The 14,321-nt window shown below is 38.1% G+C and overlaps 1 protein-coding gene across 1 annotated transcript in view; it reads left to right on the top strand.

The window, feature by feature from the left end:
* Positions 1 to 14,321, top strand: part of wdpcp (WD repeat containing planar cell polarity effector) — a 70,507-nt gene that overhangs the window by 48,277 nt on the left and 7,909 nt on the right. The window contains 5 exon segments of the mRNA XM_056264312.1: positions 567 to 1,212; positions 7,167 to 7,355; positions 8,032 to 8,155; positions 8,336 to 8,399; positions 13,841 to 13,943. Of these exon segments, the coding sequence (XP_056120287.1) occupies positions 567 to 1,212; positions 7,167 to 7,355; positions 8,032 to 8,155; positions 8,336 to 8,399; positions 13,841 to 13,943 (1,126 nt within the window).

Below are 14,321 nucleotides of genomic sequence, written 5' to 3'. Positions count from 1 at the left end.
ATTGAACTGTCGGACTCAAAGCTTTTTTTAATGTAATTGATTATAATTAAAATTTTAAGATGATTCATTCACCATTTCACTTTAATTACATATTATGCATAACTTTTCTAAGACTTTTTTGGATGAAAGGCAAAGAGGTTGCTCAAATTGAGTTTTGAATTTGAATCTGACTCATTACCTGATCCCTTTACCTCTCTTCTCATTACTTCCTTTTCCTTTTCTCCTCCTTATTTCCTATTCTTTTCTGAACTATACTACTACACACCATACATACAATTTTAATTTAGAAAAAAATATAGATTGTAATTTAAAGTCGCAGATACAAGTATATGTATTTACAATGAATTTCTGCATACATTGGTCATAAAATCTTATCTGTCTGTTGTGACAGATGAGGGTAAAAGTATGTGAACCCTTGGTTTCAGCAGAAATTACCAGGCATGCACAACCAATTTATAAAGAAATTCAAACAGTAAATCCAAGGGTTCATATACTTTTTCCAAAACAATACTTGCATAACTATTAAATGAAATACTTAACTTTTGACTTTGTTTCTCTCTGTGTAGGTTTTGAGCTCTGTCCGAACTGACGGAAACCCTATTGACTGCAGATTTAGTCTGACCCAACCCTACCATGTCCTGACTGTGGAGCTACACCAAGAGGCCAAACACTCCACGTCTGAGCTGCATGAGGAGGCCCAGCCTCCCGATGTCCAAACTTGTGTGTATGAATCTGCTCATGGACGTCTCCAGCGTCTGTCCGGCACTCCTCTATCCCTCAAATCCAAACCCATAACCTGTAGTCGTGACCCGTTGGAGCGCTGGGTTCTCTTGGGGCTTCAGGACTGCTCGGTGGTACTTTTCGACCCACAGACTGGCCTCTCCCAGTGGGCCACCTGCTCCATGGTGCCGGCGATGCTAGCTTGGCATCCTTCAGGAGCTCTGCTGATGGTGGGCGGAGGTCAAGGCGAGCTCCAGTGCTTTGATATGGGGCTCTCGCCTCTCCCTCTGCGGTTAGTGAGTGAAGAACCAGTCCCCAGCTCTGGAGGCCCCAGCCTGCAGCTGTCTCGCCACATGAAAACCTCAGAGGGGCTAGAAGGGATCCAATGGGCCTACTGTCCGATATCCCAGGGAAACGAGGGTCTGGAGGCACATGATTTACTGCTGCTTCAATTTCATGGAGGGCCACTTGCTGTTCTGAAGCTAAGACTGGGTCAGTGGGACCTTTGTGTAATTGATTAAAATCAAAGTAGAGCATTTCAAGTCTAGCACTAAAGGGTCTTGAACGTGATTATATTTATATAGCCAGGAGACTTAAAACACAAACTCTTCTAAAATGGCCTTAAATACAGTAATTTAAATACAGTATGGTTAACTCCAAAGTCACATATGTTGGAACTTATGCCAGAGAGAATTTACACTACACGTTTACACAAAAGTTTCAAAGGTTTGAGGTCAGTAAGATTTTTTTATTATTATTCAGCAATGATGCATTACCATTGATCAAAAGTGACAGTAAAGACATTTATAATGTTACAAAAATGTTCTACTTCAGATAAATACTGCTCTTTTAAACTTTCTATTCATGTGAATCTGAAGACTGATGAAAATTCAGCTATGCCATCACAGGAATAAATTACATTTTAAAATATATTAAAATACAAAATGGTTATTTTAAATTCTAATAATATTTCACAATATTACTGTTTTACTGTATTTTTGATCAAATAAATGTAGCCTTAGTGAGCATAAGAGATTCCTTTCAAAAATATGAAAGCATCTTACCGACCCCAGACTTTTGAATGGTAGTGTATTTTAAATAAATATTTAATTTAATTCGTTTCAATAACAGGGCATGGCAGCATACAGTAAAACTGGTCCACATTGCATCTTATTTTGGCTAAAAACTGCCCACATAAACTGCAAAATAACTTATGACTGACATGTACAGTTTAGCAACAAGTCACAGTTCAAGTTGGTTAGTCAAGTTAAGTTACCTTTATTTTTAAAGCACTTTATAAAATAAAAACAGTTTCAAATCAGGGAAGTAACAGAATTATGTTACTGTTAATTTTTGCAAACTTTATCAAATTAGAGACGGATTTAAATTCTGCTGTAAAGCAGCTGTACCAAGGTAGTAATGTGATTATTTAGCTCAATTTAGTTCAGTGATCAATTCGTTATGGATGAACTGGTTAGGGATTTAAATGAAATAGTTGATACCACAGTAATAGACTGACGTGGTAAAAATCATGCATAGTCTGTGTGTATTCTGAATTTGAGTACTGATTACTTCATAGACATAAGAAAACAAAAATGATTGCACAGTCCTGATCTTTGTAGTTTATTTTCTACTAAGTGGCACAAATGCAAAACTTTTCTTACGAATTTTTTGGTAAAAAATGGCGCAGCGGTCAGTGCACATTCAACACATTGAGCTGTGGTGCTCAAATGGGTGACACATTTGAATCCCGATTCCTATCCTCTTCCCAGTTGCAGGAAAACAGTACATGCGTACATAGATATCTAGTTTTCTTGTTACTAAGTTCTCCAATAAAACTCAGAATATCTTTCAAAGATTTTATGTCACAATCCTCGCACACTTTGGCAAATCCAGTGATTAGTTCTTCCAAAAGTGAGCAACCCGGTATCTTGTTTGGGACATAAAGTCAGCCGATCAAGTAAGAGCTTGCCCGATCAAGAGAGTGTGTGCTGTTATTGTTTGTAATATGCATGAGAGTGTGGTTGTAGCATCTGAAATTGTGTTCATTGTAGAAGACATTTGAGGTAATGGCAGAGGCAGGGGCCAAGTCTTCTGAGGTCACTCAATACCCACCCTTGGGCTGCCACCTCCAGGTGCATTCTGGGATGCATTTCTCCGATAAATCATTTACAGTGGCTTACGGTCCCTCCAGGCACCAGATAAAGTTTGCCAATCAAAACCTGCCCATGCCTAGAGTTTAATTTTGACTTTGGAAGTGAATGTGACTCCCAGCGACTCAGTCAAAGTTTTAAATGGAGAGCGTCAGCAAGAGAAAGAGTTTTCTACGAGAGAGAGGTAGAAAGCAAGGGAGGGTGGAAGGGAGAGAGAGCTGCAGCAGTTCCCTCTCCTCTGATCGTGTGCCAAGGTTTTGATGAAGAAAGCAAACGCACATCCTTTCCGGCTGATAATTTGGAGCAGCAAGTGAGCAGAGCTTGTTTGCCCGTTTGTCTATTTATTTGTTTGTAAACGTGTTCGTTGGGCTTGTCTTGCTCACGCGCCCATATTTATTGACTTATATCTCCAAAACTGCTACATGATGAAGTGAGTGAATCGGACGCACAGAAGATGAAAGAGTTGGCAGACCTCCAGTCTTCCCAAGGAAGCAGCTCTTTTTCTTTCACTCACCCTCCCTTCTTTTTTTCCTCTCCTCCCTGAGTTATCTCATCTGGGCACGCGCTCGGCACAGGAGAGCTGCTGTACGGAGTGGATACGGGGGGCAGCTGGCCGGCACACTCTGAGAAAGTGAAAAAAAAAGTGAGTGAGGGAGAAACAAGATTAATTTAAAGGAGAGGAATTTGCACAGCATTGCAGTTTAGAGGCCTTTGGTTGCATCACATAGGACACCCCGTTTGTTTTGGTTGGGCCAGATTATGCAGATTGTTAACACTTTCAATTAAATGAATCAGTGGGGTCTTTTTTAACCACTTAACCACAATTAGAAGACCAAGAAAAACAGCTTCAATTGAAGTCGAAATTATTTTTTGTTTTCTATCACAATCGGCAATGAATTAAGACGTCTCATAACTGAAAGTCACCTAACTGTTATTTCAAGCTTTTTTTACTGGACAGAACAGTTACATTTTAAAACAAACAAACAAAAAAAACATTTTCCACTAGATTCATTTCCACATTTAAAATTTGTTTCCCATTCATTTCCAATGCCATTTCATTTTTGAATGAAAGTCAGGAAAAACAAGCAAACTATTTTTTTTAAAGTATATATATATAACTAAAAACAAACTAAACCTGTGGACTCCTCCTCCTCCTCCTTAGTGTGATGTTTGTCAGCTTAATCACAGGCCTAGGGAGAAAGTTAATCCTTTTAAATTTTCAATTTGATGTATATGTGTGCTATAAACAGCATCTTTGTGTTATTGTGAGTCTCTGCAGCTCTTCTGTGTCTGTGCTGACGTCTGTCATTTCTTTCTACACTGTTATTAGTCACATTAGTTGCTCTTCAGGGGCTTGTGGGAGGCGGCCTGTTAATTTCCCACATGCAGTTTTAATTGGACCCTCCCCGACCTCTTTTCTAAATTCACTTACAAAAAAAATGGTGGCGTCATTTCATTTGCCGCAAAATGGCGCCTCCTTCTGCTCTCAGCGTCCACGGGAGGGGATTTCTGTCTGAGAGGAGAGTTAGAAACAAAAAGAGATAAAAAACAGAGTCATTTGCTTTTCTTTGCTGTTATATGTGTGTGTTCCTGTAAGACTGCTCTTGATGGGTTGTTTTATTCATAGGCAACATATATCTGTGTTTGTCAATGTTTTATTTGCATGTGGTTTTTTGTTGCTGTACTGATGGTCTCCTGTTGAGAAGCGAGCAAGGTTAAGGGTAGCAGCGATGGAGTGTGCCGTTCAGAAGCAGATCCAGTATGGTTGGATTAAGCTCTATTACATTATTAAAGGCGCCTTTACGGGTGTCAACTGCCTCAGGTGATTACTGCTCATTGTGATCACAGACGCTAACGTTCACAGAAAGTTAGCAAGAGAAACAGACAGATGAAAGAAAGGAATAGAAAGATGTGTCTGAGAGAGAAGAGACAGGAATGAAAGAAAGAGTGTGGAGCAGATACTTAAGCATGAGTGTGTGAAATGAAATGTTAGAGAAAGTTGGAGTAGTTAGGCCTATGAAATGCTCACGATGCACTATGAAATCTGAACCTACTGTAAAATCAGCACAAACCTGTAGATCTTAAAGATACTAGCTGATAATGTAACAACAGTAACAAAAAAGTACAATGTAGTGCCCAAAAATCATTTTACCATTATAAATAGCATTTCTTTTAGGAAAATATTTTAAGAAAATCTTAAAAAAAATCTTAATTTTCTTAATGAAAAAGTTTACTATAATTCAATTTACTTTTTGTTTTTGCAAAATATTACTGATTTGACTAGATAACATCATTTTAGTGACATTTAAATCAGCACAATTTAACAACAATGTTCAACACAACACAGCAATCAACACGTTGCATAAATATATTTGTGAAAAGACAGCACTACTTGATAGAGCAGTTCAACTAAACCAAAACACATCCTTACTGCAAACCTTGTTTTTTTTTTTACTATAATTCTTAGAATTACTTTGTAGTTCTATGTAAATACCATGGCACATACATATGATATTTAATACCATGATTAAACACTACCGTTCAAAAGTTTGAAGTCAGTAAATCAGCATATTAGAATGATTTCTGAAGGATCATGTGACACTGAAGACTGGAGTAATGATGCTGAAAAGTCAGCTTTGTCATTTCAGGAATATAAAAAATATTTGTTATTTGCTATAATATTATAGCAGTGATCAAATAAACGCAGCTTTGGTGAGCATAAGAGACTACTTTCAAAAACATGACAAAAAATCGTAGCGACATCATAATCATGTTGTAAAATTAGTGTTTATTTGCCTTCTCATTTCACCGCCTTCTCCCTTCTCACTATATAACTGTATTGATATCAGCTGTTAAAAAATCCATATCAGTTGACCAATAATTTATGCATTCAGATCAGTTTGAAGAAAACTCATCTGTTTGACCCTTTTGGGATTAAAATGGTGTTTGATTGTCTTGCCAGTAAATGCACGTTTGAGAAGCTTTGTAAACAGAATGTACATCCATTAGCTCAATGTCCGTTCAGCTGCTCTCACTATCCCTCTCTGATTGATTCTCTGCTGTATGTGGCTTTTTTTTTTAAAGCATCCGTTGTTCCTTCTAAACGAGGACATTTTATTAATATTGATTTTAATTGGTATCTCAAAATGATGTCCTTTTGTGCCTTTCCCTAGGCACACTGGCTTGAACTGCTGTGCACTTGAATGAATGTACAGAGGAGTACAATGGCTGATGTCAAGATTTTCAACTTCATAATACTTTACATTGTTTCTCGCTGAACTCCATCATATGCCTTCAGAATACTTGGAATATATGGCACAAGTTGCATGGAATTATTTTATGAGATGTTTGCATCCTCTTTAGAAAAAGACTTCATGAAAGTCACCTTTCTCTGCCATTAAATGCACAAGCGTGATCATTTGTCTATTTTTTTTTCCATTTCATTTTAATTGAGTAATCTTGCTTTTTTTTTAGACTCTTAAAAGGTAAGAGCTGACTTCTTCTTTTTTTTCATTCATTCATATACCAGCAGCTGCCTATTATCTGCCAGGTTATTTTTTATTTATTTTTTAATTGGCTGGTGTTGGTTAATGTTGTCTTCTGTTGTTCTACACTTAATTTAATTGATATTGCCATGTGATGTTGTTAGAGTGGATGGCATCACCTGAACTTGCCACACCTTGAATCTTATAATTCTCTAAACTAACTGACCGCAGTATCTACACCAACGGGTACGTTTAACCTGAATCGACTGCATTTGCTGTGTGTGTCAGCTCAACACACACACACACACACACACACACACACACACACACACACACACACACACACACACACACACACACACACACACACACACACACACACACACACACACACACACACACCTTTCAACTGTGCTACAGGGAAAGAGCACAGACTGAAGATCGATCCAAATGTCAATGGCAATCTTACAGTGCGCCGCCCGCCTCTAAAGATCTCCAACCTCATACGATCCAGTGCTTGCACAATCTCTCTCTTTCTCTGTTACTTGTAATTGTGAAATTTTATTTGAAATTATTTTTGCCTTTTTTGTGATTTTTATAGTATATTAAAAGGAAATTATGTAGACAAGAGTGAGGGAAAGTGATTGGGAAACATGGCTTAATGTGCCAGAGCATGACAGTTGCCATTGCAGTGCCATTGAAAGTGATTTTGGAGAAAGTTTGCTTTTGTCATGTATTTTATATATGTCATGTCATAACCATGTAGCCACTTAATAATAAACAAAAACAGTATTTGTTCTATGTACAGGTGTGTTTAATGGTGCTCAGCTAGGCCCAGGCGATCTGGTACATGACCGTTTGCGCTGTGAGGAGGTGGATGCAGCACTGGGAATTCTGGGTAATATGGACTGGGCCATGATGGGAGCAGAGTGTTACAGGTCACTCATCTCCATCACAGATCACCTGCTGAGAAAACCACTGGACCAGGAGACTGAAGGTAAAGACTCCAGACCCTACAGGCTTTGATTTCTGTACAGAGACTAAACTAAGTGCACAATAAACACTTAGAATCAAAAAGGTCTTTACGCTTTAAAATAACACTATTTAAATCACGTTATGTGCTCTGGTGCTTAGAGTGAAATACAAGCAGGACAATGGAGCACAAAACCATGTTTTGATGGATTGAGAATATACTGACTGTGGCCCCAAAAATATTTGGACCACTTGTAAAATATCAACAATTTATCAAATCAAGTGGCATTGTTTTAAATGAATCATTGTTTGTTCAGAATTTTGAACACACTTTTCTAGTAAAACATTAGTAAAACAAGTTAAAAAATATATATATTATTAATTGTATTATCATAATTAAAAAAAATGAAACCACACACACATACATACAGTATTTTAAGTATTAAAAATGAAAAATTAATTAAAAAGTTTAAAACACTGGTTGTCAAAAGTTAGTGGTTCTTCATCATCATTCATAGCTAATGTGATGAACTAAATGAATCCACTGCAAGTCACTTTGTCACCACCTGGTTAAACGTAACTGAAAAATGACTCATCATTTGTTTGCAGATTCCACCTTTTTGATGTTTTGTATATAATTTAATGAAAAACGTTTGGGGCCACTGAATATCCATATTTGATCCTGATGTGTGTGATTGCAGGTCAGTTGGAAGCGGCGCTGGGGCTGTTTTACACTCCCTGCAGACCCCTCTCAAACACTGTCATACTGGAGTACAGAGACCCCATCAGCAGATACGCCCGGCGATTCTTCCATCACCTGCTCAGGTACACACATAACACACACTCTACATACTGTTCACCACACCTACTGCATGTAATGGTGTGTGTTCCAGATTGGAATGGTTTAATGTATCCTCTTCAATTAAAATAATCATTAAATAAAAATCACCATTCAGTCAGGTGTTCAGAAATGGCTATTTAATACTTCTGACTTTACTCTTCCAGACACCAGCGGTTTGAAAACGCCTTCTTGCTGGCTGTAGATATCGGAGCTAGAGATCTGTTCATGGTGAGCACACACTTTCAGACATGCACATACTGCCACAACTGCCCCGAATTGTACTTGGACTCTTGCAGGGATTCCCAAACCTTTTTTATCAGCCAAACCTGTAAATAATAATCTTTAAATCATTTAATTTTCGCAGTTCTCTGATGTTAGTTAATGTTCACATGACATGCAGGTAAACAAATAAACTATTTTATCTTTTGTTTTGTTTTAAGTATTTTTGTTTCATTTTAAAATGATTTATTCATTTTAATTTTATGTTTTTATGATTGTTTTAATTATTAGATTTTCATCAACTCACAAACACCCTGCAGTTCCCTCACAAACCCCAGATTGGGAAACCCTGCATTAGACAACCATAAATCAGACCAAGTAGTTTTTTTTTAAAAGAAAAAAGACACAATCACATTTTTCTAGCAAAATATTTCTCAAAGAGATGTTCTGCATTGTAAAACTGTAGATACACTGTTCTAAATGAAGACTTTCTGATTTTCAGATGTACATTTGTTAAGACTTGCCTATAAAATTACCCTGGTTAAAATTTTATATTTTGTATCTCATGAAATTCATACATTATAATTGTGACTTAAGTGTCCAAGTGCAAATCTTTTGTGGAAAAAATTTGTAACAAAATATACACTACATTCAAAAGGTTCAGTGAAGAAATTAATCCTTTTATTTAGCTAGAACACATTAAATTGAACACATTAAACAATAAAGACATTATAATATTACAATGTTCTTTGTATTCATCGAAGAATCCTGGAAAAAAAAATGCATCACTGTTTTCACAAAATTTTGAGCAGCACAACTGTTTTCAATATGAATAATAATAAGAGGAAATTATTCTTGAGCCCCAAATCAGCATATTATCATGATTTCTGAAGGATCATGTGACACTGAAGACTGGAGTAATGATGCTGAAAATTCAGCTTCGCCATCACAGGAATAAATTACATTCTAAATATATTCAGAAAGAAAACAGTTATTTTAAACGGCAATAATATTTAAATTTTTTTTATTGTATTTTTGATCAAGTGAATGCAGCCTTGTTGAGCATAAAACATTTTAAAAAATCCTAATGACCCCAAACCTTTGAACATTTAGTACATATGAAAATGTTCAAAACTGACAGGTAATCTGCAGGCAGAAAGCACAACTGAATTAATTTAACTAAGCCAATAAACACTTTTCAAGAACACGTATCAATCTGTGATTATTATTAATACAAATATTAATTAATTTATTATTATTGTATAAATCTGTTTTAAAATGAACTTCAAAATGTGTTGCCATTGTCATGATAACAGTGTAGTTATAGGTGGGTTATACATGCAGAGAGCTTGGAGACTGAGAGGCTCAGGGCAGGTGCAGTTTTGGATTTGAGGCCCCTGGCCATGTCATGTCCCCTCTCTCCTACCATAACAAGAATCCCAGAGACTCCAGAGAGCAACAGTTGCTAAGAGAGAGAGGGAGGGGGTGCGGAAGAAAAAGAGCGAGGGAGTCTGTCTTTCACAGCTCTCGTGGCTGGTACACTATCTTTTCTCTCCCTCTCGTTTCTCACTCCTTTAAATGGTCCTGTGTGTGTGACCCCTTTTCTAGGCCTCTTCTCTCCATGCCCGAGTGACACCTTCCCTATTAGCGTTCACACCGGCCGCTGTCTCTCTCTTTCTCTCTGTCCTTTTTTCTTGCAGTTCCTCTCTCTCCCTCCTTCTTTCACGCTGATCGCACTCGTTCCAATTCATTCCCCACTAAGTGCTGCTGCTGAGGGCCCCAATTGAAAAGGTGGAGCTCGAGCCACACAAGCCTGAAAGGGCAGAGAAAGAGAAGGAGGGAGGGAGGGAGAGAGAAACCTGGATCTGTTATTCTTGGGACATGCACTGGGAAAATGAAAAAGAGAAAGGATGAGAGAGACGCAAGTGGGAAATTATGAATGGGCCATGAATATCAGTCCTTCTGAATCAACAAAGAGAAGTGAGAGCGAGTGAGCTAAAGGCAGAGAAACGGAGAGAGAGTGAGAGGGAGCTAAAGGCAGTGGCGTTTCACCCCACGGTTTTGGCTCTTGACTAATTAGCCACAGAAGTTAAATTAAACCAACCGCAGGAGAGAGGGAGAGAAAGAAAGAAAGAGAAAGGCAGAGAACGAGCGGGGGTCCCTGCTCCATCTGATCTGGTCCCCTCTGTGTCACAGAGGTCAGCTGAAACAAAACGGACGGAGCCCCACGTAAGAGCCCCCAGTATGAGTCGGGCTCGAGTCTCCATTGTCTCCGAACCAACAATGGAGCACCGAAAGAATTTCTCTTTCTTTTCTTTTGTAAGAAGCCTTTTGTGAAGTGAAGCACTTTGGTGTCGGAAGAAATTGGAGGGGTCGGAGTCACCCAAAGGGGTAGAGAGGAAGGGAGAGGGAGGGCAGGGTTGCCCCTCCACTCATTCACTGGAGTGTTTTGCATAATTGTTACATTCTATACTTGTAATTATCCTGTGATGTGAACCTGATAGTGTCTGGACTAATTCATTTAGCCGTATTTCGCTGACTTTGCTCATTCCTCGCTCTTTTCTGTGATCTGCCGATTAATTAATTAGATCATAATTGTGATCGTATGCTTGCTTTGTTGGTTAATGGGGCATATGCATGTGCGCGTGTTTGCTGGATCGGAGGGGGTCGTGTTCATATCAACGATTAGACATGACGTGCGGCACTGAGCTGATATTGGCTGGTTTCTGTGTCGAGATGGATAATGAACTCTGTAAGACCCTCTCGCGTATCTGATAAACACCTTCCTCAAACACTCACGTGGATTACAGGTGTGATCCTCCAGAATTGTCTTCGCACTTGTGTGTGTGAGCGTAAATGCGCAATTGTGCATGCGACGATTCTTTCTCCCTCTCACGCTCTGCTCCACTGGTCCATGTTAATTTTAAACTCTTTTCTGACGTCGAGCGAATATCAAGCTTCATCGCTGGACCAGCTGTTTATCCTGTCTCCATATGCCTCTCCAGTCAAAAATAACACTAAAAGGCCGTTTATCCGTGTTTGAGCTCTTAAAGCTCTTAAATAAATAAGATTAGACCAGATCCTGTGTCCTGTGTAAGCTGTGGTGAATAAGAGGTATAATATCTGATTTATGTACAGAATTATTGTCATCCCTCTTAGAAGGCTGGCTGGATCCACTCGCTTTTTCTCCGTCTGTCTCTCTGTTTCCTGCCTTCCTTTATTTATTTCTTTTTCGATCAATCTCTACTTCTGGCCCAGAAAGCATTATGTTCTGCTAAGCTGAAATAAAGGTCTTCAGATGCATTGCTAATATTCACCCTTTCGCTTTCCCTGTCAATTCTCTGTGTTTTGCCGAAAACACGATGCCCTTAGAACGCTCTCTCTATCTCTATTGTTGCATCTGATTTTTCCTTTTGTAAATGTGCTTATGGAAATGTGGGCATTCTTAAAATACACAGCCACTGAAAGTTCATGTCTGTAGCTGATTCAGGGCTCCAGACTGTGACTAATAAATCGCAATAATAATTTAAAATCAAAGGAAAACTTAACCGTGATAGCTGAGTTACTCAAAAAAATTCATAAAAGAGGCTCAAACTCGCATGTTAGTTAGCGGTTTGAATCAGATTCAGTGAATTGAGTAAGCTGTTACTGAGTTTGCAGTTGACTATATTCAAAAATAAAACCTATAAAAAACAACCACAAACATTGTTTAGCACAATGAGTTACGTTTATAATGTTTAATCAATTGTAAGGGAATCGATTGTGAGGTTTAATCTAAATAAACTCAATATTAAAAAGTAATTTGTCTTTTTTTTAAAGATGAAGAATCATTGTCTGAATCGTGAGGTTCTTGGCTCTCATCCCTGAGCCTGTGAAGAGCTAAATCAAGTGCTGTTTGATGTTTATAAGTCACTCTTAAAAACTCCCCAACCCCCCCTCATTTGATCAGACTTGGAGAGACTGGTTGACAAAACAGGCATTAGTGCTCTGCAGGTCTGACTGTGCTGTATTCACCCTCCCTGCATCTTGCCGCAGCTCTGACTGATGTCCCTGAAGCGGAAGGATGGGTTTAGCGTTTAAACGGACAGACAGAGAGAGGATCTTATTAGTATCAGAGTCAGCACTGAGCTTCTCTCACAACTTTCACTTTAATTTACCCATGAATGGGCCCCTCCAAGATGGTCAAATATAGTCTGTCAATTACATTATTATAAGTTCTTCCAGTGTGTCCAAACATCTGAGGATCTTCTCTACAGATACATAAGGGTATTCTGTTGACTGAGAATGTTTTATACCTCATTTTTCTAACTATACTGAAGATATACATACTATATCAGATTCATTTTAGATGGCTCTAGCTCTTAAATTTAATTGGACGGTTAGAATAAGTTAAATGAATGGTATACACATATGACCAAACATGCAAGTTTACATGTTTGCAAGTTTTAATTTAATTTAATTATTTTATTTTATTTAGAGTTTAATTATAGTTATTATTCTCCCAGAACTGATAGATGAACTATTGCTTGGCAAATGAATTGTTTATTGTGGTTGTTATTTTGAATTAATAAAAATAAAACCTAAATATTTTATCATATTTGCCGTTGCCCCATTTTGTGAAAGCAGCAAATAAGCATTTCTATAGTGAATTTACTGGTAGGGAGAATTGTTGGTAGGCCTTTTTTTCTTTAGTTTATTGCTTGTTTGACATATTTTATGATCATTTTTAAAGACTTTTAGTTGAATTCACCAAAGATTTCTGTGGTCAGTGAAGCACATCTAGTGATATTGTTCACACAGACTTTCTCTGAGCAGTCAGATGTGCTTTATCTCTGTTGTTAGTCTCAATCCTGCATCCATTTTGGTGGGACTAATGGTGTGACATTTAAAAACATGTTTGTGGGTTAATGGAGGTCTCCTGACTGCATGAGGCTCTATAATAGAGTATAGTCTATTCTCTGGGATGAGAGGGCTCGTATTTAAGAGAGAGAAAGAGCAAGAGCGAGTGTGTGAATCACACACCCACCTGCACATAATGACAATAGTTTAAACTCTATTCTGACATGAAGAGCATCGCTCCTGCTTTTTAAAAGATGACACATGCCTTTTCCCACATCTTTGTGCTTTTTGAAACCAGTATGATTGCATCCGGTCAGAGTTCAGGGAGAAAGAGAAAAGGAGGGAGGACAACATAAAGGCGACTGAACAAATGAGCAAGACTGATTTTTGAAAGTTTGATACTTTTATCTGTCCCCCCCCCCCCCCCCCTCTCTGAAACTTCAAACAGGTTATTTAATCTATTCTCTCTCTCCTTTTCTCCCGCAGCCTCTATTCGCTGCTTCTCTCTCTTCGAGTAGAGCGCAAAAATGAAAAACGGAAAAAACTGAAGTATTGTCATGTGAGCTGAGATTAATTTTAGATTGCTCTGCTGTTCTGCTTTACCTTCAAAGGACCTCCATTACGTGGCAGCAGATAAGGGTGAGGTGGTGTTAGCCGCTGTAGCCAAGAAGAAGGCTAATGAAATAGACGCAGAGGCACAAACATCGGCACCAGGTGAGAGAATTATTCACATAATGTTAGTTACAATAAAAATGATCCCAAATCTTCTAGAGGTGTGTTAATAATGTTTTGTAAGAGCAAATGATCACTCAAAAACACTAATTATCTGCATGTTTTCATTTACTCGTTTAGAAAAATAAAAATAAATGCAGAAAGGTACAATTATTTCAAGCTGAACTGTTTTCAAGCAGGTTTCCTGACCACTCCCATTGTCTTTCATTGTTTGAACACACATTTTAAGCTGGGATAGGTGAAATTATTTTGAGATGGAAAAAGGAGTTCTTTTAACTTAAAAATTCTGTTGCAGGTGGCATGTTGTGCTTTTACTCTGAGTTCAAAACATGTACACTGTTCATTTCATTCAGTCTTTCA

The sequence above is a fragment of the Rhinichthys klamathensis genome, unplaced genomic scaffold (assembly GCF_029890125.1).
Source record: "Rhinichthys klamathensis goyatoka isolate OS25496 unplaced genomic scaffold, OSU_Roscu_1.1 h1tg000220l_1, whole genome shotgun sequence".
In the NCBI taxonomy this organism is placed as follows: Eukaryota; Metazoa; Chordata; class Actinopteri; order Cypriniformes; family Leuciscidae; genus Rhinichthys; species Rhinichthys klamathensis.
The sequence above is the reverse complement of the archived record's forward strand: the minus strand, read 5'-3'. Positions and strand labels throughout refer to the sequence as shown.